This window comes from Watersipora subatra, chromosome 5 (genome assembly GCF_963576615.1).
Source record: "Watersipora subatra chromosome 5, tzWatSuba1.1, whole genome shotgun sequence".
Classification (NCBI taxonomy): domain Eukaryota; kingdom Metazoa; phylum Bryozoa; class Gymnolaemata; order Cheilostomatida; family Watersiporidae; genus Watersipora; species Watersipora subatra.
Window position 1 is genome coordinate 67,565 of NC_088712.1, and position 27,924 is coordinate 95,488.

Consider the following 27,924-nt stretch of genomic DNA (forward strand, 5'->3'; position numbering starts at 1 on the left):
ATTTACTATATACTGTGTACTTACATATGTTATGTAATTAATGTCTGTATGTATTTACTATACACTGTGTACTTACATATGTTATGTAATTAATGTCTGCTATGTATTCACTATATACTGTGTACTTACATATATTATGTACTTACTGTATGCTATGTATTTACTATATACTGAGTACTTACATATGTTATGGTACTTACATATGTTATGGTACTTACTGTCTGCTATGTATTTACTACATACTGTGTACTTACTATCTGTTATGTAATTAATGTCTGCTATGTATTTACTATATATCGTGTACTTACATATGTTATGTAATTAATGTCTGCTATGTATTTACTATATACTGTGTACTTACTGCACAAAATCTCCACTTTTCTTGTTCACGCTGTAGTTGGTCAGGTGCATGCAGTGGTTTTTGATGTTTCTTGTCACCTTCTGGTCGTACCTGACCGTAGCAAACCTGCTGAGACCTTCCTCGTACAGGTAGACGACCAGCGGGTCGTATGATGTGACAGCCACATATATACGCAAATCAAACTTGAAGCCTGACAATGACACCATGAACATGATTAAACTAGATTTGACATACATGTATGTCAGCAGGTGCTATGATCAAGCACTTATATTCTCAGATTTGACATATGCAAAAAGCACGCATACACAGTTCACCTGTTAGTGTTTGAAAAAGGCAGGATGTTGTAACTAACCGCATGACAAAGTAATATCAGACACTTTTTAAATAAGAGAGTATTAGGGTGACCTAGAAACCTTCTTACCATCGACAAGGAGTGGTTTGGATAAATATCTGCAAACGACGTACGTCTCGTCGAGTGGCAGCTGGTCAGGCTACAATAAAATGTTTAAAAGTCACATGACATACTAGTATAGAAGGTCAAGACCACATGATATACTAGTACAGGTCACATGACATACTAGTACAGAAGGTCACATGCCATACTAGTACAGAAGGTCGCATGACATACTAGTACAGAAGGTCACATGACATACTAGTACAGAAGGTCACATGACATACTAGTCCAAAAGGACACATGACATACCAACACATGAGAACGAAGAGTTGCACTGCATGTTCATAGATTTGACTGTAGATATGAGAGAAGGCAACTCACATGATTGATGAGGAAGATCCCTCTCCCACGAGAGGAGGCAATAGGTTTGACTATCCATGTACCTTTCTCCCTTAAGAAGGCACCTAAATGTATGAAACATGATTTACAAAGAGAAAAAACAAGGTAGGAGACAAGCAGCTTCACACGATGAAGACAAGAGAAGTTTGAGAAAGGGAAGACTTACTACAGAAGTCCTGAAACTCTCCCGGACAGACAAAGCTCAGAGGAACAAAGTCAAAGTGCTTGAAACCCTGCAAAAAATTCAATGACATCACGATAAGACAGAATATTTGAACGTAAAAAGTGAGCAATACGGAGACAATTTTGTAAGATATAATACATATGATAGTTTACTATGACCAGCTGGAGCATAGAATGGCCTTGACCTATATTATATACCAAAAATAAACAGTGAAGAGTGACAGCTTGATAACAAGACTACTAGTTATAAGTAGAAGCGAGTGAGACACAGGAAATGGTTATGATTAAGAAAAGAAACAAAAGAACATCCGTGAAAGATTTAAATGTACAAGTGACACACATTTAACTTTCATATGACAAGAAAGTGACATGTATTTGTCATCTGTGTAACAGGGCCGTGACATAAGTTAGACCCACTTATTTGACATAAATGTGACAGACAAGGGAAGGAGCATGCATTTGAAATATGTGACAGGCGGCATGCAACTGACGTACATGGGCAAGCCAATGACATTTAAAATGCAAATGCAAACAAATATTTAAAATGTTTATGCCAGGCAAGTAATATGTCACACATTTAACATTTGTGACATGCATTTGAAATGTGTGTGACATGCATTTGACATGTGTATGGAACGCATTTGACATGTGTGTGGGATGCATTTGACATGTGTGTGAAATGCATTTGACATGAGTGTAGAATGCATTTGACCCGTGTGTGACATGCATTTGACATATGTGAGATGCATTTGACATGTGTGTGACACATAAATCATATAGTAAATACATGAAATGTCAAAAACAGTAGGAAAGAAGATATGCAGTAATAGGCAGGAGTAAATAACCTTAATTTGTTGCATGCGCTGCACGTTTCTATAGAGCCTGTCTTTTCTGGTGATTTCATACGACCGGGGAAAGTGGTTAACCTTTTGGTGCTCTGTCATGGAGCGCAGGACATACGGCTTTAGGTGTGAGCCTGTCCATAGGAGACTAAACTCATTGCTGTTTGGGTGGGCCTGAAGTGTACAAACAAGTACTCTAGTCACACTGGCATATGAGAGACGACCTCCATGAATAATAACAACAATGATAAAAAAAATATTATAAAAAAAAAGAAATCTAGAATAAAGATTGAATTGACAAAAACTATCTTTATACTTTGAATTAATAAAGTTTATGCAAACTATAAAAACTATTAGTGATTGTTTAATTCCAAGATAAACTTCAAATTCAAACTTGTCTATTTAATGGGAATGGAGACGTACCTCATGAAATCCGTGAGTAGTAAGTGTGTTTCGTACAAGTTTGCATTCAGTCTTGTACATCTTAAATGACATGTGGTATCTGTCTACAAATAGATACTAGGGTAATAAATCTATCTTCCTGTTGCGTCACTCCTATAGCGCAGCCTGCGCTAAGACAAAGATAGCCCCAGAACCAACTAGAATAGCTGCTGTATCTTACCTCCTAGGGCTCGATGCTCCGCTGACTTTTTAATTATTCCATCAGCCCTAAATAAAAGAACTGCTTGCTTCCTGTTGTAGCCTGACCACTGCACCATCTTGTTGACCTTGACCTTTGATGTCGACTACAAGATATTCATTTGGACGTCATTTCTAAGATTCAGCGTTTGAAAGCTTGCATCTTGGAACAGGAAGAGTCACATAAAATATGGCTTGGTGTACCATTGCAATGTGTGTATTTTATTTCATCAATTAATAGAAATATAACATTAAGCAAAATAAAGATATAGTTATAATATTGATTAAGTTAAACAAAATAAATAAAGGCTTAGTTCCTAATTCCCAAGGCATGATGAGGTCAACATGGACAGTAGCACTGCAGCTAGTCGAGGCACTGGGCCTACAGGAATTGGCAAACTCAAACAGCAGGTCTGGATTAATCTAGGTTTAACAAATGGCTTTTAACATTAACTCTAAAACTAGTAAATGCAGGGATTTTGTGTAAGTCTATTGGGAGACTGTTCCATTGTGATGGTACGTTGTATTCGATTGTTTTTTGACCTGAAACAGTATAAAATAATGGTAAAGGTAGATCGATTTTTAAAAACCTGTTGTTCTAGTGTGAATCTTTCTTGGTTTCATCATCACTTGATTAAAGTTTTGAATGTGCTATCAATAGAATTCTATACTGATAAAGTTTATCAACAGGCAACACAGAAAGCTGAACAAACAGAGACCGAGATGAAGTTAGTAGTGGTTTATTGAATACTATGCGCATTAGATGCTTTTGTGATATTAGTATTTCTTTAAATAACAAAATGGAGCATTTCCTGATGACTCCAGACAGTGACTAATTTTTCAGTTAATAAACGAAACTTATTAACTCTAAAATTTATTTACTCTAAAATCTATAAAGGAATTTTAGAGTAAATAAAACACTCCATGCAAACATGGAGTGTTGGCTCCATGCAAGTATGTCAAAAAGAAGAACTTGAAATTCATCATCCTCATAAACGCGGTGTAAGCAGACAGTTCACTAGATGTTACAGGGAGAAACTGAAACCGCTGAAGGTACGCTGTAACCGATGGAGACAAAGACACAACAGTCATTATAAATGATAGTCTACATAAGCATTCCTGTCAATAAAGGAGAGAGAAACCGCCCTATCATAAGCATCAACGAGATCAAATGACCAATTACAAATAGGTAAAGGATCTGGTAGTTAATAGGTCCAACATATGAAGATGTCAATATTTGATTGCTAGCTGGCCATTGGCTACGGAATAGCAGAAAGCTGGCAGCCACTTCAATTATATAACTGACAGACATAAGGCCCAGGTTATGTCAGCTCTCTTATATGGTGCTGAGACATGCTGTGATGATGAAACGCATGAGGGAGATCATAAACATCAAATGGCAAGATAAGATGACAAACATAGAGACTTAAAACAGGCCTACCATCAATGACTGAAAAAGTCTGAGATGGTTGAGTCATGTACACAGAATGCAACAAGACTAACTGCCACATCAACTATTACGCTGCCAACTCTGTGATGGTAAGTGAAATCAAGGAAGGCCTAGACTCTGCTATAATCATGTAGTTGAAAGGAATTGAAAATGAAGGCAGAGCGATACAAATTCTCAACAGACGACATAGACGATAGCAATCAACTTGAATGGAGATCTGCTATGATACGTCAATGCTATGCCGCAACCATGGAAAATCAAGGTCGCCTAAGCTGACTGCAAAAGAGACTTACATTCAAGCTTCCATCAAGTTATCTCAATTGTTCAGAGCAGAGTTGATCACTTTTGATGAAAATCTTAATGTTTGGAATATTTGGTAGCTGAATGAGATATCAGAGAAAGTGATGTATCGTTATAACCCTTTTGCTACCGATCGTATAGCTTCAAGAGTGACCAGCGTACCGTATTTTAATACATTTCAGCTTCTTCTGGCTGTTCAATACCTTCCACAGTGTCTTCTGACCTAATATCTTCTTCTGCAATGCTGAACTAGTCGATATTTGTGTCAACCAATTTTTTAGTAGAGCAAAACTTTTGTGCATTACGATTTTGAATGGTGTATGTATTTTTCACAATAGGAACTTTTAGCCACGTGTACAGCTTGCATGTGTGTACAGTTTACACAAGCGTACGGCCTATTGAGCATAAATTTTAGCCATCAAATAGTCGCAGAAATTCTATCATAATTACTGAAACCGATAATCAGTTGTGATAATACGAATTTACAAGAAAATCAAAGGATTTTAAAAAGGTCTTTCAAAGAGTGAATTCACACGGGCTGAATATTAATAATATTTTCTTTCCTAATATTATTAGGAAAAAATATTATAATATTCTTTAATTATTAGTATTAATATAATATTATTAATACTAATAATATTATATACTTTCCTAATATTAGTATCCCAATGAAAGATAATTTAAGCAAATTTACAAAGTTGTAGAAAGGTTCACCTTAGATTTGACATCAACAGTGTCAGCTGTTGATATAGAGGCCAGGTCATCCTGCTCCTCTTCTGAAGTGTTTGTTGTGTTGTGAGACATGAGGTCTAAAACAGTTTGGGGCTCCTCCACACTCTCCTGTAACAAGGCACATAATTTGTAAACAAGGCTACTGTACAAGTAAGCTTTATTGTACAGGATCTACATGCACTGAAATGCAGTGAACTCACCTTACGCTCCATCTCTAGGTCTGTGAGTCTCTAGGTCTGCGAGTTTCTAGGTCTGTGAGTCTCTAGGCTTGTGAGCCACTTATTATATACTTTGCTTCTACAATATGATAATAAACAGTGAGAGCTGTGGGCTAGTGGTCTAGGGTGACTGGCGTGCAAACAACAGGGTCAGTGTTCAATTCCTAAAAACGGCCAAAAAAGGTAGTGATAGATGTTGGACCTAAAATTGTTTTCTATAACTGGGCATGCCTCCAGTTGCAGATAGCTCACCAATCTCTTGATACTAAAATCAGACATGCCAAGACTATTGATTATACAACAATGGTCTAGCCCAGCCTTGCAGTAAAACATCAGGGATTGCTCGCACGCAATAAACAGAGGATATATAACATTAGTGCAGATTTTAGCATAAAAGAAAATAACTTAGTGGCATTCAAAATGTAATTAAACTATGAATTTATTTCATACTTTAGTATATCCTTTGTTCCATGAAGCTCTATGGCATGATATGCTAATCCTTAAAACGCTTCACGTCTTACGGGAATAACATCTGGCATAAATAAAATCAATTATAACAGCCTGACACAACTAGAGCGAAGAAGATACATCAATGTTAGACTACCACATAAATTTAAGATATATTATCATATTTAAGCTACACAAGAGTGAAGGTGCGATGAGTTGCAAACATTATAGACAACAGACTGATGTCTCGGTTATTCGAGTGTCACCATAGATTGGTAGCAGATTTTAATCGCTAAGAAGTATTAAGTTAAACATTTCATGATAATAATGTCTAATAACATGATTAATGTCTATAACTGTTACTGCTTAGCCAAAGTACTACAGCTAAAAATCTCACAATATTTGCAGATGAGTAGTCAGTGCATGCTGTATCGCAACCATCCAGGTGATGTGACTGGCTGGAGAACTGGCCAATCAAAGTACGTAACACTCCTTGACTGACTTTGACAATAATCCAGACTGTGATAATTCAAATCTGTCAACGTCAGTTTTACCAATGATATACAGCCCCCCAGAACGGCAGAAGGAATCACAATATCTACATAAGTAAAAACAGTGCAAGTGGGGATATTCTCCACTAGCAAAAGTCATAAACTCACTAGTTGGCTACTTCATTAGTAAATTTAGAAAAAAGGGTGCAAAGAAGTGCCGTTGATCAATAATATTATCTTTGCAGTATTTCAACTGGGCAATTAGAATAGACAGAAATTTAAAAATTGCCTTTCTCCCTTGCTAAGCCAGGAAACGAACAAATACAAGAATAGCGATTCTTTTTGCTTTACTATGCTTAACATTCTCGTCAAAATACACTCACAATAATATGCAGAGTTTATTCTAGATAAATATAGTTTTCAGCAATAGCTGATTGCATTAGTTTTATACATAAAGAAGTAACAGCAATAGTACTTGATTGTACATGGCATCTACTGCTGATCAAAATAGTGTTAAAATCATTAATTTACATTATTACTGACTCTGTAACCTACTATGATTCGCATTTTAGCATATAGGCTGTGAGAACATTATTTATTTACTATTTAAGACGAGCAACTCACGGATAGCCGCAACACATAAGCACTTATTTACTAAAATAAAGCAACCGAAATTGTTTCTATGGGTTTAGTTTATACAGAATACGCATGCGTTTTCAGCAATGTCCGGTCTCACAAAGTCGTTGATTGGCTGTTATGTTGGATCAATATTGTCAGCGTACACATGTCACTTTCTTTTTCATTCGGCCGCACACTCGTTTGATTGTCACCGATTTCGTAAAATGAATAGTGATACAGAAAAAGATGCAAACCAATCATTGATTGAGCTGGATAAAGGTCATGACTTATTAACGTTTGACTACATTTTTAATAGCTTTTACTATTACTAATTTATTACGTCAGTGAGGTAGAACTCCGTTATGAGTAGTTTGTAGAGAAATTATGTTATGGATAACTATATATATGATCAATCTTTATTGTGCTAATCAATAGTCATACTTTACAACATTTTTTCACAGGGTACCACAGCAAGTAAACTAACTAAAAAGCAGGGTAAAACAAAAAAATTAACACAAAGAGACTATAGTCTAAACTAAAAGACTAATGAATAGTCTAACTAATATAATAATGTTGGAACTGAATGCATAAAATATGTAAAAAGTAAGCTTGAGGATTAATATGAGTATTGTTTAAACGAAAAGTGGACAATTAAAAGCTGTGTGAAAATAGCTATGCATATCTAGGACCACAAATTTGTAGTTATGAAAACAATGTATAATATAAAAATTTTAAAATAGGTAAGGCGATATGGTAAATGGTATTATTGGTCAGAAGATAGAAGGTATAGTTTGAGTTTTGTTCTAAAAGGCTGCAGAGGAAGAGTTGTTAGATGAGTGCAGAGGTTGTTAAGTGAACTTAGCAGGTTACTGTTGAGTTTGTTGTGGTTTATGGCACGAGGTAATTTAAATCTGGTCCTGGTTTTGTGACCATGGTTTACGGTTTGAAAGCTATAGCTGATATATTTAGGGCAGTTATTGCGGAGTATAGGATGAGCAGTGAGGCAGGTAAATTAATGTGATAGCTTAGGTACGGAAGAACACCAGTAGTGCTTGTTATTAAGTTGGTAGGTGGTAAGTGATGGTTTTTATGGGGTATGCTTAGGTCTTTGCATATAAGTCGTAAAGCTTTTTTTAAACTCACTTCTAACAACTCATCCGAATCTACACACGAAGGTTGAGTTTGCTTTGTCATCTTGTTCTATTTTCACTGTTTAGTTTGTGAGAATTGAATTGATTGTTAATGGCTCAAGTACTATTAGAACATTTAAGCTATTGTAAGCAATACTGACATTTACCAGTGAAAGATACTGTATTCTGTATCATGTCAAACAATCAGAATACACAGCTAACAAAATTTTGAGCAATAATATTGATGAAAAAAGGTCAAAAGAGTCAATGACGGTTTGCTTTGAAACTCTTCACATTCGGTACATTTCACAATTTATCTGATATCTTTAAACTTGCCTGGCCACCAGATGACTTTGACTCTTCTTGATGTTCATTATATATTTCTTGTATCAAGTTCTAGAATTGGAAACTCTAGAACTTGATTTAGAACAGTACACCATCAACTAATGTTATGTTGACTTTGAAAGGATATAAAGGTTTCAGTATATCTAGAACATTCGTGCTTGATGGCCAACCTTTTATTATAATTTTTTCTACTATCTTTATGATAATGCACGGCCAGGAATGCTCGCTTTGATCATGTTTAGTCTCTGTGAAATATACAGACTCCTACAAATTTAATACTTATATGCAGACTCCAACATATCTAATACTACACTGGAGTCCTTCAACTCCTCAGTAAGCTTTCCTTCAACATTGGCGACCTTGACAATGCATTCGCTAGCACTAACCCAATTTCAGAGTTATTTGCGACTATATACTATAGTTCATCATTTCAAGTCTAAACCCCTGTACCCTAATTGTCACCTTAGCCAGCTCCTTATCCACGATTGATACCAGTTGTCTTTTTTTCTCAGCAGTCAAAGCTCTGAAAGCATATACCACAGTTTCATACTCTTTTTTAACCCTCAGCGATTTTATAGCTAAAACATCGCCGCTAATCATAGTCTCCGCCGGCACTCGATACTGACTCTGAGTAGAGTCCACAATATCTTTCAGTTCTGCAAACAGTTGTGCCTTCTTGAGACACCAAACCCAAATGTAATCTCGCCCAGTAATTGATGCAGATGAATTGTTTCTGTTGCAATCTGTTAGGGAGGGGGGTGTTAGAACAATTTACCACACAAACAACTAAGCGTGTATTTTATTTGTAAATTCACTATATTTTGCTATAGAGCTTTTTCTATGCTTTCATGAAGCTAATGCTTTGTTGCTATAAAACCAAATGGCTATCAAGCCTCTGAATATATAAGTAAGAAATATTTTTATTAATTCATTGTGCACTCAGTTCAGCATACCAATAGATACAAGTTTGTGAGAGAATACAACACAATCAATGGTGAGAATTTCTCCCAAATAATTGACAGTAATATATCAAAATATCTCGGCAGTTACTTCTTACTAGTCGCTGTCAGTAAATTAGCACCACATTTTTCTTCAATATTATCATACCACAGTTCCAACATACCAACAACACTAGTAGCTTATAAAGTAGTCAATACAGCTGAATTCCAAGTCAAGCCACCTGGTCACACTTGTCACAGTATCACCTTATATGTGATAATAATACACAAGCCACCTAGTCACACTTGTCACAGCATCACCTTATATACGATAATAATACACAAGCACTTGTCACAGTATCACCTTATATGCGATAATAATACACAAGCACCTGTCACACTTGTCACATTATTACCTTATATGCGAAACAATGCACAAGCACCTGTCGCACTTGTCACGGTATCACCTTATATGCGATAATAATACACAAGGTTTGTAATATCTCACACCTGTAAGGTATACCTGTAATAAGTATATATGTCTCTAGAAAGGACGTCTAGACTTCGCAAGTACTGGTTATAGGATGGCACCACTTGTATCTCTCGACAGGTCAACTGGATCCGATCAGTATTTCTTCTAATCATATGATACATTACAGTAAACAAATGATATAGGTATATGTAACAGAGATGTAATGTTATAAAGTAGAGATAGATGGTACCCCATATCACATCTATTTACAGTCCACTGTCACTTTCTCCATTGCTTATTAAATCACGGTTGAAAATACATTCTTTTGAATCTTGCAATCATTCAACATCTTAATAAAAAAGACTATTACTTGCTGATAAAACCTACTGAAATTTTGTGTAAGTACATCTTTAATCAAGAATTTGCTTTATTCATATGAGTTGTCCTCTCTTGATGATATAATCCTCATTTTCACGGGAAGTTGCGGTCATAATTACGTTGTTGATTGCAGGTCTCAAGTCAGGAAACAAGGGAGACCAAGCGGAATGTGTGATATCATTTGCAGACGTCTTTAACAAGCACCCATTTCCTATATTTATCAATTCTGTGTGCCTCAAGTTGTCTGATTGTTTCAATGTCAGGTTTGTTTTGTTCCCAAATACACTTATCAAGTTTAGTACTTGAGATTATTGTTTCTCTTTGACAGTATACTTATCAAGTTTGGTGCTTGAGATTATTGTTTCTCTTTGACAGTATACTTATCAAGTTTAGTACTTGAGATTATTGTTTCTCTTTGACAGTATACTTATCAAGTTTAGTACTTGAGATTATTGTTTCTCTTTGACAGTATACTTATCAAGTTTGGTGCTTGAGATTATTGTTCCTCTTTGACAGTATACTTATCAAGTTTAGTACTTGAGATTATTGTTTCTCTTTGACAGTATACTTATCAAGTTTGGTACTTGAGATTATTGTTTCTCTTTGGCAGTATACTTATCAAGTTTGGTACTTGAGATTATTGTTTCTCTTTGACAGTATACTTATCAAGTTTGGTACTTGAGATTATTGTTTCTCTTTGACTGTATACTTATCAAGTTTGGTACTTGAGATTATTGTTTCTCTTTGACAGTATACTTATCGAGTTTAGTACTTGAGATTATTGTTTCTCTTTGACAGTATACTTATCAAGTTTAGTACTTGAGATTATTGTTTCTCTTTAACAGTATACTTATCAAGTTTAGTACTTGAGATTATTGTTTCTCTTTGACAGTATACCTATCAAGTTTGGTACTTGAGATTATTGTTTCTCTTTGACAATATACTTATCAAGTTTAGTACTTGAGATTATTGTTTCTCTTTGACAGTATACTTATCGAATTTGGTACTTGAAATTATTGTTTCTCTTTGACAGTATACTTATCAAGTTTGGTACTTGAGATTATTGTTTCTCTTTGACAGTATACTTATCAAGTTTAGTGCTTGAGATTATTGTTTCTCTTTGACAGTATACTTATCAAGTTTAGTGCTTGAGATTATTGTTTCTCTTTGACAGTATACTTATCAAGTTTGGTACTTGAGATTATTGTTTCTCTTTGCTACCTTTAAGGATAAAACTGTACAAATTAAATTCTCAGAGTTTTGATTATAGATTCTGCTTGTAAAACTTCAATATGTTCTCTAGTTCTATTCATAGATATATAAACCTAGATTGGCCAATAGGGAGAAAGCCTGTCAGACTTAAATAGCATGGCATTACATCATTGTATTGTGCCTAATGTTTGACTGCACTGTTGTTTACAATAGAGCTAATGAGTCAGGTTGTATGTTGTCTATTTTGTCTAGTGCTATTTTCACAGTAACAATTTTGTGAGACTCTGCATTGTGAGAGTGCTGGAAGAGAGCCACAAACATCTGGACAAGATACAAAATGTTGATGAGTTTATAGCGCGAATATTTCAAGTGGTCCACAGCAATGACCCAGTTGCCCGAGCTGTTACCATCAGGTACGTATACCCTAAAGGCTGCTTCACACTATATTGCCGTATCTCGATGTTGTAGCCACAATACTTTGGTGATCATCGATGATAACAATGTTCACACGATCACAACCCCATCTGTGTTTAGATCAGTGACACAGTGTTCTCATTTGTTTTTAAATTTTTGCAAAAAAACTTCTTTGTGTTCGAATCAAATTTGTGCTTGAATCGAAAACTAGTCCTGCAGCAACTATCATTGACGGAAATAATTAAATCACACTATTCACAACCACGAATTACTATCGCTGATATAGTTCACATTATAAAGGCTGTCGTTGATGCTCGGGGAAATATCAGGAAATTTTGACAGCTGCAAACTTTCCCGACAAGTTCGCATTGTTTCATCGTTGCCATCGGTGTACAGTTCACATAATCGACTATATACGAAAGGCGAACATACGGCGATGTAGTGTGAACCTGCCTTAAACCACGTTGTTCTATAATGTACAACATGACTTTGTGTAACAAAGTTGCTACATGAATGAGTAGCAACTTTTTATGGCTGTTCACCAAAACATTCTTACAGGGAAATGGTTATGACTAAGAAGTTGCCAAAATAGAAGAGAAGTGTCACTTGTACATAATTAACCAGAGTTGTTTAGTTGTATCGACCCATGAGTCTTTGACACTTGAATAAAATTTTAGAGCAATGCTAGCAGAAGTCCGTTCTACTGAATTACCACATTTCCAGCGAATTTAATTGAGCGAGTTGAATTGAAAGAGTCTCAAGCGTTTCTTATCCTTGACTTCTATGATTATGTACCAGTGAGCCAGCAAGTTTCTGTTTCAATCAATGAGTTGCTTGCATATTCCTCTCATCCGAAACACCTGCGGATTCCTTTCATGAGAAGCACTTGCATGCCCCTGTCAAGAGAAGCACTTGCATTAGGCTATCGCGCAAAGCCCTTGCAACCTCCTCTCATAGAGAGCCCCTGCAGGTTCATCTTATGACAAGTACCTGCATTTTCCTTTCATAGCGAGCACCTAAAAGTTGCTAACATTAGAAACATATTTTCCTTAGGAGAAAAATTCGCTGGTTTCTCTCATGGAAAGTGTTTACAGATTTTTCATTGTAAAGCATTTGCAGGGTCCACTTGCGCCGAGGATTTACAATAGCTCCATGGAAAACACCTGCAAGTTCTCATCAAAAATATAATTAGTTTGCAGTCAGAGGTGCAGTTTGCACTCTGCCCATGGTTTTATGGTCTAACTACCCGCTTTATGTGCTTGTAGGTGCCTTGCTGCATGCGCCCCTATCCTAGGAAAGCGTAAGAATGTCCACCACGCAGTTTTGGAGGCCCTCAACTCCAATGATGAAGTGGAAGTGCAAGCCTCCATTCACGCCGTGACAGAATTCTCTAAAGTATCACAAGTGTTCAATCGAGGGGCCATCCAGTTGATCGCTAGCAAAATAGAGGCAGCACCAGTGTACATGAAACTCGACCTGATTCCCACTCTCCAGTACATGGATGCCTCTCAGGAAATGACACAACAGGCTCGTCTCATCTGCGAGAACCTGCTCGACAACTATGTGGCGCATGACATGGTGGTGACCTTGCTTTCTACACTTACCAACCTTGCCTGCAGATCTCTCAGTGACATCTCTGAACAGGTGTGGGATATATTAAAGACTTGAGTGTCATTTCCTAGAGTGTGGTTGGTAAATATTCAATGCGGTTTAATATTATTCCCCTGGTTACTAGTTTCGTTACTAGTTGTACCGCTGTAAAGAAATCGACTGTGATATTCATGGCCTGACTCTTCGTACATTTAATAGCTCGAGCTCCTCTTCACCTGGCTTAAGACGGACTGTAGGCAGTCAGTGCAACTTTCTGCTTTAAAGAACTTGAAGCAGTTACTAAAAGCCAGCCCTCACCATTTGAGACCAGCCCACATACAGGTAGCTATGCCTCCGTTTTTACCCATGGCAGATATGAGAACTGAAATGCGCTTACTTTAGCATAGACCAGGAATCGGCAACCCGCGACTCTTTCATCCCCTTGCTGATTGGCTCTTTCATCCCATGCTGATTGGCTCTTTCATCCCCTGCGATTCCCTTGCTGTTTCTAAGTCGGCTCCCTCTGACTTAGGATTTTTTCCTTTTTTCACCATTTGCCAAATAGTTCATAAAAATATAGAAGTTTTATCACTAGATTTTATAATATAATTTTAAAAATTGTAATTATGGTGATAAATCAAACATTGCCGCTTGTTATGCGTCATTATTTATGTTATATTATTATTAGTACCTTATCACATGATCGTCACATGGCTTTAGCTTTAACATAAAAGTACTGAAAAAGGTACTAACGCATTTACGTGGAGGAACAGATCGCTACAAGATAACTTCTGGTATTATGTCAACGAACAGGGCTAAACAATTAGAAATCTAGTAAGGCTGGCCAGCCACTTAGGTCCGCAATATCATCAACAACACTAATACAGGCAGTACACCTTATAGCAATTTATGCGCTAATAAAACCCAAAATCTATTATATTGTTTGTAAAAGTGTAATTTTGTTTTCTCAGCAGTTAAATCATTATACATGCCACACGTTTTTGTTTTATGGTGTAAACATGGTAAAAAAAAACATTAATTAAAAGCTAAACAAAAACGTTACATATAGTTTTTATTTTTTGTTTTATTTAAAATATCATGTGGCTCCCACCGCGTTCTTTCCTGTGGAAAACGGGTCTGAATAGCTCTTTGAGGGGAAAAGGTGGCCGACCCTTGGCAACCTTTACTTGTCTACGACTAGAATTGATAAATACTTATAGCTAGAGTCAGGAGAGTATGTAATGGTACGGTGCTTATATCTATGCTAGACATACCTGCAGATATACATATACTTTAGATGCATGTGTCTAACCCTTTGAACCCTGGCCATACTCCTCAATGTTTGTCAGTTTCCCCATTGCATTTTGTCAAAAAGTAGGACATTCTTACACGTTTATTAAATATGTCTATATATGCTCATCAAATTATATTCGGTGAAATCCTGGAAAACAAATCCAACAAAGCTCTAAACATCAAAAAAAGGTTTTTGTTCACATTTTGTTTGGCCAAAACCATTAAAATGTATGATTGTAACGAGTTCTGAAAATATTTGTGGTATCATCATATTCATTGAGCACACATCAATGATCATTTTCTGGCTCAAAATCATTAGAAAAAATTTAGTTAGTATTACATAATTCTTCATGTGCATCACTACCAACAGTTCAGCCGTATCATTTATTTGCGATGTGGTCCCACCCGAATTGTTATAATAACGAAGGGAGTTGGCAAAGATATTGGAAAACAGAAAAAAATGGAAGTAAAGTTTCTGGTCTAACGCCCTATGTAATAATTTATTTGATTGGTTTACGCTGCTACTCAAAAACAGCATTTGTAAGCGGAGCCATGTGAATGCCGTAATATCAGCTATCAAAGGGTTAAGTGGGCTGGCTGACAGATAGGTCAGCCAGCCCACTTAACCCACCCAAACTATTGTTCCTTTTTCTTTAAAGATGTTGTTGAAATATGAAAGATCTCAAGAGGATGCTGAGTGCAGGGCAGGAGTTTTGGAGATTATGAAAGCCAGTGTCAGCTCTTTGACAGCCAACTGTTTTATGGCTGATGGTGGCTGTATCTTTGACATTCTTCTCTCCACATTCGCATTTGACATCAACCTACAGGTGCTTGTTACTCTTGTCTGTTTTAGGCATCTTATTGCGATACTGTTAATTTCCCTCATGCCTGTATTTTGCATTTCGACAGGATCCTTGATCTCAGAGTATGGTGTTACGCCATAATATGTACATGTACCGCCATTGGCATGTAGCGCTATTATAGAATGGCCTCATTGACTACCAAAAACATATGGTTCAATTTTGTTGGCATGAATTACAGGGGAAAATCTACTTACAAAGTTAATTCGTTCCAGGAGCCGTTTTTTCAGTAGAAATTTTCGTAAGTAGAAACTGATTTTACCATATAAGTGCTGTAATTCGTTCCAGTTTCTGCTTAAGTCGGACACAGCATTTGGATAAGTTATACATATATTTATGTAATGATTAATATCTGGAACAAGTACGTGTTAGAATTATATGACTACATAGTAAATTGAACAAAGTACACATGGAAAAAAGAAGGCACAGAGAGATAACGAAAAAAAAACTATGAATGTTGTGTTTTTCTACCTTTGATGTCGGCTGTCTAGCCGAGGGTAAGAGAAGATTAGGCGGAGTGGGAAGACAGCGATCAGAAGAGTTGGGTGCTGTGTAGTTGTTTTGGTTTGGTTTTGATTGGACTGTTTTCAAAAACACAAGTAGAAAGGTTTATGTGCATCGGCTCAAACCGAACAACTGTACCATCATATAGAAAATAAAAAATGTGAATTGCTTAAAACTAAAGTTGTCCCGCTTTGTATGTGAGGTATGATAACTCCAAATTACATAGCTAATTGGCCCAAAACTCGTTTATTGGCATTTACTAACAAATGAAACTGAATGAAAATCATTGTACATTACTTTGTACCCATGAGAAGCAAATGGGAAAAAATTACAAAACAAACAAATGATCAAGATATGAAAGACCTTGCTGCCTGTCGTATCTAAGAACATCTTTTGTAAGTCGAACTAAAATTTTTAGCAAAAAAAACATTTTGTTACTTAAAATTCTTGTATATGGTTTTTAATAAGTAGAGGTTCCACTGGATTCGAAGTGGGAATGACGCAATGTTTACTTGCTGTCATGGTGTGCTTCAGATTGCCTCACTCTCAGTGACCATTTGCTGTAAGCTCCTGCTCACCTTGTCAGCTGATGAGTTTAATAAGCATTCAGATGATGTCATGATGGCTGTTCAATCTCTCATTATGTCAGCTGTTAGTCAACTCGACCTTCCCTCCCTCAAGGTCAGTTACACAGTTGGCTTTGCCAGAAAGCCAGAGGTCAAGTCTCATTGACCTTTCAGATTAACCATTGTACACTGTATATTGTAAAGTGGTACTTGTATAATATAAGGTAGACCATGCTGGTTGTGGTTGCAGGAATCACTGACTTGCCTCAAAAGACTCTCCAACAAAGTTGACACTGAGCATTCACTGGATGTTCTGCTTTCCCTCCTTAAGACTACAGCCAATGGTGAGATATTTCTCACTGTCTTTCCTGCATATTTCTTATCTTTTTCACTGTTTTGTGGACGATGCATTTGCTCCCCTGTTCTCACTTCCAACATTTCCTGCAGACTGTCTGGCTTTCTCATTGGTTCTTTTCTACTATCACCACCCCCATTGTTCCTCCACCCCTGCTGTTTCCCCACCTTCATTCATTTTATCCTCTTTTGTTTCTGTCTTTCATCCGTGGCCTGTCATAGCCATACACATGCTTATTTTTCATTTCTGTGTTTAGCCTGTGTCCCTCGTTTCTTACAATTAAACTTTCCTTTTGTTTATAGATGATTGCCGGTTGCTTATATGTGAGGCGCTGATGACTCTCCAACTTCCTCCGAATGTCGTATTTCATGACCTGCTCAATGCGCTTGTCGACTGCAAAGGAGGCAACAGCAGACTTGTGGTAAGTTCTCATTTGACTGCCTGTTAGATAGGTGATGACCTGATGACCTGCAGTTTGTTTACTATGTTCTTGCTCTTTATGTCTTATGGTCTTAAAACTGCCTTCCATTGGTTAACACCCGCTTGCAGCAGCCAATCAAGTTCTCTGTTACTACAAATAATGATATTCTGCTCTTAAACATAAACCTACAGAAAATTTTAGTAGATTTTATCAAAAATTATCAGTATTTTTTCTAAAATTTGCGATTTTTTTTAATGTTCAAGGCGATTTGACTGCCCGGTTGTTGCAAGATTAAAATCAAGCAAACTTGATCACAGTTAAAATACTCTGATCAAGACACAGTGCGATTATGATGCCACTAGTTGCTGTTGTTGCAATAGTTAATATCGGCTATTCCGTTCTAGAAGCAACGTTACGCGTCTCTACGCTGCCAGTTCTTTTGCATATATAGATGTCATAATCACTCTTTCACTTGATCTAAACATTTCAATGGCGATCCAGTTCTAGAGGCTTACAGTCCGCTGGCTTGGAGTAAGCTGCCTCACAGTCACGCTTTTTTCTATAATTTGAAAATATTAAAATCATTTATTGATTTATCATATAAGTTATTGCAATACATTCATTGATTTTGTTAATAAAATAATACATTTTGTGTATAGAGTTGTTGGGTTATTAGTAATTATAAATTGTACTCTTACGCCCTAATTATATATTATACCCTAATTATATATTATACACTAAAAAGATAAATACGTGCAAAATAATGTCATTAGTTGTTATCATTGTGATGGTTGATACCAGCTACTGCATTCAAGTTGTGGTGTAAAGTGTCTCTGTTCTGTCTCTTTGTAACTTCAACTTTACGACTTACAGACTTCATAATCACACTTCCACTTGATCTGAGCGTTTAACCGTGATCAAGTTTTGTTGATTTTAATCTTCAAACATCCTGGCAGTTAAATCACTTCAAACTATGAAAACGATCGCAAATGACAGAAAAATACGAATACTTTCTGATAACATCTACTTAAATTTCATGTAAGCTTACAGAACACTTGTGATGTAGATCAATGATGTACATATTGCTGATATTGTTCAACATATGTACATCAATTCTTGTCTCTCTTAATGTCTGTTGATCTAGGGACACTGTTTGACAAGTGACACTGCTCTGGTCGTGTCTCTCTTAATGTCTGTTTATCTAATGACCCTGTTTGACAGGTGACACTCTGCTCTGGTCGTGCCTCTCTTAATGTCTGTTGATCTAAGGACCCTGTTTGACAGGTGACACTCAGCTCTGGTCGTGCTTCTTTTAATCACTATGTTTCCATGATGCGCAGTACTTCGGAGTTGCGCCCTCTCCGAATCATGGAAACGGCGTCTTCGCACTGAAATCACTGCGCACTGATCAGTGCGAAGCCAGTGCAAATTCGCCGCAAGGAAACGGCATTTGCGCAGTGGCTGCGCATAGCTCTCTTGTTGTGGAGGCAGATTCATCGAGGGCCATAAACTAGTACAAAAGTTATCCTGCTAATCTCATTTTTTTCTATTCTTCCGATCTTCTTTCACTTAAATTTAATTATGGTTTGCACCCCCAGGATGATGAGGTGATTACTTTCCTAGACTTGTAATGTTTAAATAATATATTACTTGAAAATACTTATTAAAAATATATTACTTTGTAAAAATTGTGTCAAGGTTTGTAAAACCTTGTGAATGTGTATTGTAAATAAAAGTATAATGACGACAGAAGCATAAATAGACTGTTTCTGATGTTCAGTATCCATGATCGATTCTATTTCTCCATCAGGCGATTCGATTTATACAATTTCTCTTCTCTGGTTAATTTGCTGAAAACCACTGCGCAGCATGTAAACGTACAATCCCTCAACTTCGGAAGGGGCTGCATCGAAGTACTGCGCATCATGGAAACATAGTAATTGTCTGTTGATCTGGTGACACTGTTTGACAGGTAATGCTCTGCTCTGTTATACTTCACACATCCATGTCATACACAGAAATAGGAAAGAGCACCATGTCGGTACTCTCTGACCTTCTGACCTCTCTCGACAGTTGGTCAGTCTACAGAGTAGCCCGACAAGCGCTGAGGTTTGCTCAGTATCCGTTAGCTGTCACTTTATTGGACAAGCTCAAACATCAGGTGATATTATTGGTTCATAAAGCGATATGCTTTGCTGTTCACTTGAAGAGATCAATGCTAGTATAATACCTTTTTTGTTGTTTTGGTTTAGAATTTTTAAATGCTTTTCCCTTTCATATTTCTGTCTAACAGTGTTATCTCCACTTGCAGGTATCATCTGAAGGGTCTTTGTATTTCATCACGTGCCTTCATTCGTATGCCAAAAGTCAGGTCTATCTGCAGCAGGCTCAAGATGGTGAACAGCCTGACCTTGAACTCCTCACTAAGGCTATGATATCTCTCACTGAGTCTATTCGTTCGATTGAGGTAGGCAATGGCAAAGAATCACTACGTAAATACTCAATAAATACAACGTAAATACTCAATAAATACAACGTAAATACTCAATAAATACAACGTAAATACTCAATAAATACAACGTAAATACTCAATAAATACAACGTAAATACTCAATAAATACAACGTAAATACTCAATAAATACAACGTAAATACTCAATAAATACAACGTAAATACTCAATAAATACAACGTAAATACTCAATAAATACAACGTAAATACTCAATAAATACAACGTAAATACTCAATAAATACAACGTAAATACTCAATAAATACAACGTAAATACTCAATAAATACAACGTAAATACTCAATAAATACAACGTAAATACTCAATAAATACAACGTAAATACTCAATAAATACAACGTAAATACTCAATAAATACAACGTAAATACTCAATAAATACAACGTAAATACTCAATAAATACAACGTAAATACTCAATAAATACAACGTAAATACTCAATAAATACAACGTAAATACTCAATAAATACAACGTAAATACTCAATAAATACAACGTAAATACTCAATAAATACAACGTAAATACTCAATAAATACAACGTAAATACTCAATAAATACAACGTAAATACTCAATAAATACAACGTAAATACTCAATAAATACAACGTAAATACTCAATAAATACAACGTAAATACTCAATAAATACAACGTAAATACTCAATAAATACAACGTAAATACTCAATAAATACAACGTAAATACTCAATAAATACAACGTAAATACTCAATAAATACAACGTAAATACTCAATAAATACAACGTAAATACTCAATAAATACAACGTAAATACTCAATAAATACAACGTAAATACTCAATAAATACAACGTAAATACTCAATAAATACAACGTAAATACTCAATAAATACAACGTAAATACTCAATAAATACAACGTAAATACTCAATAAATACAACGTAAATACTCAATAAATACAACGTAAATACTCAATAAATACAACGTAAATACTCAATAAATACAACGTAAATACTCAATAAATACAACGTAAATACTCAATAAATACAACGTAAATATGCATCATTTTAAAACTAGTGAGTTGGTAAAGAGGTATGTGTGTCATTCTATTTTATTGGAGTTTGATGAGCGATCAACAACTGTACATACCTCGACATACGAGCCTAATGCATTCCGGGGCCGTATGTCATAACAAGCTCGTATGTCAATTCTCTCATATCTCAAATCAATTTTTCCTATATAAAATCACTAAATGCAAATCATTCCTTTCCCAACCTCTAAAAATCTCCTAAAAACAGGGTATCACAATGTTTAGTTACTGGTTCTAATTCACCACTTAGGCTCACAAAGTAGCAAATACCTATTTACCGCTAATCAACTGCATTAAAATGTAACATTACTATGTACAGCACTGTATATAGTTCTTACCCTTTGAGACAGACGTAGTGGCTAACTGAGGTGTGAGAGACACTTATGGCAATACATTCGATACACACTTTTGTGATGCTGAGTAACATAACAGGTACTTTACATTTAACTTGAATGAATTTAGTTTGAGAATGAGTTTAAATCTTAAAGCTTAATTTTAATTTTGTCTTCGTGTTCTTTTTATATTGGTTTCCGGCTTCGCATTCAGACTCACTTTCACTTTTAGCCGACCTTTTTAAATCCTTTTCGACCAGATGAGAACGACCAAGTGATGCTGTTCTCGAATGCTGCCTCTCGCATATCCGACCACATAGCGGCCGCATCGAGAACCAGTGTCGTACGCTCGTACCTCAAATATGTCTCATATCTCAAGGCAAATATTTTCTCATATTGTAAAGGAACTGACCGAGTTCCTCTGCTCGCTCCACAAGTACCAAACCACTCAAGTGAGAGGCAATGAATATATATTTTGCAATAAACATATATAAGAGTACAGTTCAAAATGTAATAAACATGCAGTAAACTGCATGATGAGAGACTTTCAGGTGCTTTGTTTTCCTTTGCTCATCTGGACTCCTTATATATGCTTTAAGCTCTGCCTCTCAAAGCAGAGGACCTTGCCCTCACTACGATACGGCCCTGGTCACAGCGCTGTGCCGTAACAGTATATGATTTGAGCCCCTTCCTTTGAATTTCGGCTGGTTGGTGCGTAAGTGACTCGGCTTCAGTGAAATACGCGATGTGTCTGGCATTAGCCAGTCATTAGCCAGGCATTAGCGAGTCAACTATAGCCTTGATAGCCGAGCTGACTTTGTCCTTAATAGCGGGATAGTCTCAGTCGTGCCTACTCTGGTCCTGTCAGCGGAGCTGGCTATAGCCGTGCCTATTGTAGTCAGCAGATTGGCTAGTTTCCAATCTGATTGTGTATGCAATTCTAGGCCGGTTGTGCATGCAACTAGTTGTTGACCTCTTAGCCTGACCACATCGCGCTAGTCTTCTGCTGGCTTCTGCCACAGTATGTTGAGACACAGTATGTCAAGGTGTGACATATATAACAAAGTAACTCACTATCACATTCTCTGTCATATTTTTATAACTAGAACACAAGTTATTTGTAACACAAGCTTTTGGCAGGACATGTAGCTCGGGGTATTCATTTGGGTCGGTGAAAACGACATGAAAGTCCAGCTGTTTGTGTAAAGGTGATGTCCAACTACTCATCTGAGCAGTGATCCACGCCCTTGCACATCTGCTGCGCTGTCTAGGAAAGTAACCAATGTACCTGTAGTCACAGTTACTCAGCCTATGCCTGATTGTCATTCTCTTGCCATGGAGATCCCAATAATTATTTTTCTTTGCTTTGGAGAGTGTACCATCATGACATGCTGCTGCGTAAAACTGGAGAGTTGATCTATTCAAGGATATTTTTTCTGAGATGTTTGTCTCTCAACTGATGCTATGGGAGGTCGTTTGCTAAACTCAAATACAGTGGAAGCTCAGTGCTCGGTCTTAATCGGTGAACACAGATTAAAATACTTATCATTGGTACTTACGGGAAAATTTGTTTCAGTTTTCGAATAAATCGGTGCCAGATCACCAAGTCAGAACGCATTGTGGTCGAGCACCGAGGTTTCACTGTAATTGTCTTAGAACGCTTTAGTTGCCATTTGCATTCAAGTTTGACATTCACTCAAGTTGTCTGTGTTTTAGCTTCATACTTTTCTGGTTATACCGTCACCTGCTGTTGTTCAACTTGCTAGTGTTGTCTCCACTTGTTGTTTAGTATATAACCTCATCTGAGGCCTCAAAGTTTCGCCATATAAAAAGCACAAGGCACTCTGTTACAGCAGGAAAGATTTGACTAGCATTCATTTCAAATATTTTCACATTTCCGTATACATAGAGTATACATAGATATACCGTCACTAGAGTTAGAAGGTTTCAAGATGCTGTGAGAAATATCTGCTGTCACTCTCTAGTCGCCATGAATACATTTAACATCTCAGCACTTCTAACCTGAATGTTAGATGGATATCGAGCTCACTCTGGAGTATTTCTGTTCACCATCACCATAGTGATGACCTTTATAATTTTCTTAAAAACACTATTTCTTGTTTGGGAGTTTCATCGCTGTAAACAATAGCTAAAGCCATAATTAAGGTCATCACTGTAAGCAGTAGCTAATGTTATTATTGAAGCTATCACTGTAAACAGTATGTCGCATCATTATTAGGCCTTCACTGTAAACAGTAACCAGTTATTAAGACATTTACTGTAAACAGTAGCCAGTTATTATGAAGGCCTTCACTGTAAACAGTAGCCAGTTATTATTAAGGCCTTCACTGTAAACAGTAGCCAGTTATTATTAAGGCCTTCACTGTAAACAGTAGCCAGTTATTATTAAGGCCTTCACTGTAAACAGTAGCCAGTTATTATTAAGGCCTTCACTGTAAACAGTAAGTCAGGGCTGAGTGAAGCAACAAATCATAGCTAATACAATATGTGCCATCATGTCAGGTGTTATTTTAATTGGACATTGTAACACTAAAATAGGAGGTAATCATTGATTGTCCTTTTGACTGAAGCTAAGACAGCAAAGACAGTGTACTGCTTTGTTGTAATTATTCACCATATCTATTACAAAACTGATTCTTTTTTGAGCAGATGGGGTATTGTACATGGTGTTTTACCCCACCTTAGTAGATGGGGTATTGTACATGGTTTTGTACTCCACCTTAGCAGACGGGGTATTGTACATGGTTTTGTACTCCACCTTAGCAGATGGGGTATTGTACATGGTTTTGTACTCCACCTTAGCAGACGGAGTATTGTACATCGGCTTCACTGCTTTGTAGACTATAGTGAAGGGACACGACTTCACATTTCATTCAACTTATCTCAATCTCCTCTATACGGAATTGTCTAACCACCGAAGACTGCAAAGTGTTTGTAATATGTTTTGGAGTTGTCCTCCTCCAGCGATGGGTAAGCTTGAAGGAGCTCGTACTGGTGATGACCTTGTAAGGTGAGCAAATTGAGGGCTACTTAAAGATGGGCACTTGAGTTATCGAGCTTGCTCGAGTAAGCCCAGATTCTCAACTCACTGAATGAATTGAATTGACTTTTTGGTATCTTTTGATTACTGAAAATTAAGTTGACTTGGTGTCAGTAAAATGATATTGGTTCTGCTCATTACTGTCATCATAGATGAATTATCACAATTCTGTATTCTCAATAACCGAAACAACTCAAAACAATGCACCAACATTCCCCTTTATTATTAGTATATCTATATTTATTGTTTTGTTTTTATATTTGTAAAAACTTGCCTTATTATTTGCTTTACAATCAAGGGTCTGAGCTAATGCATGTAGTCAAGTGGCTGAGGGTGGCTTATTATTTTGATAGATTGTCATAAGTCAATTTTTTGGTAAGAATTGGTAAAATTTTTTGTCTATTTGGACGAATTGAATTAATTGAATTTAGACTAGCTAGAGAATTGAGAATTGAACTTTAGTGTTATGCTCAAATACCGAATTAGATCAATTTTTACACGATCTATGATGCAAAAGAATTGGGAATTGAATTGATAATTTCTAGTTGAGAGTTGAATTGACTCGAGTCATATTTAAAGCCTTAAAACATCTCTCCGTCGTATTACCATCTCCAAGCGGTCTTTTTCTGCATCCTGAGCATCTGTTGAAACTGTTACTTTAGATATGGACGACTGACAGAGGAGCTGAGGAAATGCTGCTCAGAGGCACATCAACTATACACTGCCTACACGCGCCTGCAAGAGTCTCTTCTCGATGCTGACTCTCACACAAACAGTCACATGAGACGGTGAGACATCTTGGAGTCTTCTAACTTTCTTACCAAACATTAGCGTCTGTATAGATTAGCTATTAGCTTGTATTTGTAGGCACATGGAGAGAACATTTTTCGTATCTCAGCTTCTTGACACAGTACTCTCAGGGGAGAGACAGTTTTCCCTTCCAACTCAATCCTCCCATTCTGAAGACCTCATTGTAGAGTCTATCAAGCGCACCTGGCCTCGCTCTTCAAGTGTTTCTGACTCGGCGGAGATATCAATTACTGCAGAGGTCTGTGGCTGTACCGTGACAGCTTTAGTATACTTGCTTCTGCGTTGCTGTCAATATATATACATGTTGGTAGCGAGCACAGTATATTTAGTGATGGTGCTAGGCAAGGTAAAACTCTGTGTTTAGTTGATAGTACTACTAGTAGTCATAGTACTGCTAGTAGTCATATTACCGCTAGTAGTCATAGTACTGCTAGTTATAGTACTAGTAGTTATAGTACTAGTAGTCATAGTACTGGTAGTTATAGTACTAGTAGTCATAGTACTAGTAGTTATAGTACTAGTAGTTATAGTACTGCCATGACGCCAGGTGCCGCTACTAATTTAGCTACTGATACTAGTTGGTCGATAGTTGTCTTCTATCTGTATTCCTTACTAACAATGTTAGCCCTGTTAGGCAATTCATGTTCAAGTATAAAATTCTGGCTTCTTTTATGTTTCACTGTATGTTGTGGCAAATATCACCTAAAATCTGAGATAGTGAAATTACTCCCTCTCAAACAAATGTGCTCACAACTCCCACACAACTCAGTATGAGAGTTTCATGATTGTAAGCTACATGTAGGAGTCGGTTTATAAACTGACGCTCTAGTCTCTGTTTCAACTCATCAAGGTGACTGGCTTTTAGTTGTGAAAATATGTGTTTACTTCATCATTTTACATCCAAGTATTTAGATAAGTTTTATTGAATTAACTATATTTATTGGAGAGTTCAACAGTTTATTACAAGTTTGACTGATATATTCATGTGTCAGAAGGTTTTCTACATATAAACATGCCCCTCTCTGCACAATGTTAATCTCAACTGATAAAATAATTATCAAATGATACACTGAATCAATCTTACATTGGATAAATTTATATCATTGAATAGCCAGAACCTACTTGTTCAGCTATCAAGTTCATAGAAGCAGTAATTTAATTTAAAGTAATTTAATTCAATTTAAAACATCGTTTTAAATTGAAAAACCAAACAATGACAAACTATGTGAAATGTCAGAATCTGACTAAGAAAGTTAATGATGTGAAAGGAGATGAATTGGTTTAGTTTTGTCTGTTACCTGCTGCCAATCCATACTCAGTGGTTCATTTTATTGCCTCATGCTGATGAATTATTGATAATTGATAATTTGATCTTTGAAATCATGCATATTTTTTCAGCAAATTGAGAATCTCAAGGAGGCTTCTTGCAGACTTATGTTGGATAACAGGCTGCCTTTGCCGAGGTACTTTTTTCAACGACTACAGACAACATCAGTGACGGTGCGTAGGTTTATCATGTGTATGTATAACCATTTAATTATACCTACAGCCACACTTACACCGTATTATATTTGATGTCTCGTTTGCAGATGAATGTTACCCCCCAGCAGAAGCCAGGAGAGTCTGTACTGCTGCACGTCCATTCCTATCTCACCCTCTCGGTCGAAGGAATCATCAACTACTCAAACTGTCGTGGGAAGCGGCCGGTGCGAAAAATCTGTGTGTCTCTTTCTTCCCAGACCCAGCTGGCAGCTCCTTCAGGAACTGACTTAGACAAGGTGAGGAGGTTATCTTTATTTACTTATTTTCCCTCTTCTATCTCTTGGATGACCTCGCGCTACAATAGCGTGAGGTCATCACTGACTAAACTACAGAACATCTCTCTTCAGCGCCATCTTATTTTTTGCAGAGTGATCCTCATGAAGACATTGACCTCTCCAACACTGTCAGCCTCTCTAATGAGTATTTTAACACAGAGTTTTTGCTGAGTTTTCCGCAGCCGGGACAGCACACGGTCAAGGTCGTTTGCCAGGCACTGGATGCTAATGGTATCAAATGGGATATCAACTGTTCGGCTGAAATACTTGTGAAGTCATATAAGGAAAAGAAACACTCAACTTATATGAAATGATCTTTAGATGGCCCTCAGTCTAAGTCGTCTGTTTACGCGTACTCTCAGTCTAAAATAATGACTCAGCTTTCCGAGCTGCCCATTTGAGCTTCAGCCACATATATATATCTACTTTGACACTCTGAAGATTAGCATTACTGTTTCTCTCTTTCTCATTCATAATTAGCCTGTTATCCATCACCTTTTTGTTAGGGAGGTCAGCGAGCTGGATCCTGTGATTTTAGCTGTAATACATACATGAAGGAATCACCATACCATTTTTTAATTTTACACTAATAAAAGGCCGGACTACGCTTACCACTCTAATGCCCTAGTATCACAGCAGTGAAGATGATTTGATCATGTGCAAACCTTCAACCAAAAAGTGCAACTTCTTGGAAAGATATAGCCCAAATATTAGTGAAAGACGTGGTACTAGTGCTATGCTTGTTGATTCAACTGGATTATTTTG

General features: G+C 36.7%; 2 protein-coding genes across 2 annotated transcripts in view; one reads left to right on the forward strand and one right to left on the reverse strand.

Moving 5' to 3' along the window:
* Positions 1–5,597, reverse strand: part of LOC137396172 (tubulin polyglutamylase TTLL5-like) — a 31,780-nt gene extending 26,183 nt beyond the window's left edge. The window contains exons 1-9 of the mRNA XM_068082321.1: positions 5,501–5,597; positions 5,283–5,408; positions 2,802–2,925; positions 2,603–2,685; positions 2,183–2,353; positions 1,321–1,387; positions 1,137–1,219; positions 783–852; positions 362–551 (exon numbers count right to left, since the gene is read on the reverse strand). Of these exons, the coding sequence (XP_067938422.1) occupies positions 362–551; positions 783–852; positions 1,137–1,219; positions 1,321–1,387; positions 2,183–2,353; positions 2,603–2,685; positions 2,802–2,925; positions 5,283–5,408; positions 5,501–5,512 (926 nt within the window). The 5' untranslated portion in view covers positions 5,513–5,597. The remainder of the gene's footprint in view (positions 1–361; positions 552–782; positions 853–1,136; positions 1,220–1,320; positions 1,388–2,182; positions 2,354–2,602; positions 2,686–2,801; positions 2,926–5,282; positions 5,409–5,500) is intronic.
* A 1,674-nt stretch (positions 5,598–7,271) lies between these two features.
* On the forward strand, positions 7,272–27,756 carry LOC137396549 (integrator complex subunit 7-like). Its single transcript, XM_068082861.1, has 17 exons — positions 7,272–7,353; positions 10,471–10,600; positions 11,816–11,962; positions 13,229–13,607; positions 13,773–13,895; positions 15,506–15,673; positions 16,745–16,891; positions 17,027–17,120; positions 17,434–17,552; positions 19,525–19,713; positions 19,864–20,019; positions 24,333–24,502; positions 25,195–25,320; positions 25,400–25,580; positions 26,741–26,842; positions 26,932–27,120; positions 27,252–27,756. Exons 1-17 carry the CDS (start codon positions 7,299–7,301, stop codon positions 27,471–27,473), a joined length of 2,697 nt encoding a protein of 898 aa, XP_067938962.1. The 5' UTR covers positions 7,272–7,298; the 3' UTR covers positions 27,474–27,756.
* Positions 27,757–27,924: the final 168 nt, after the last annotated feature.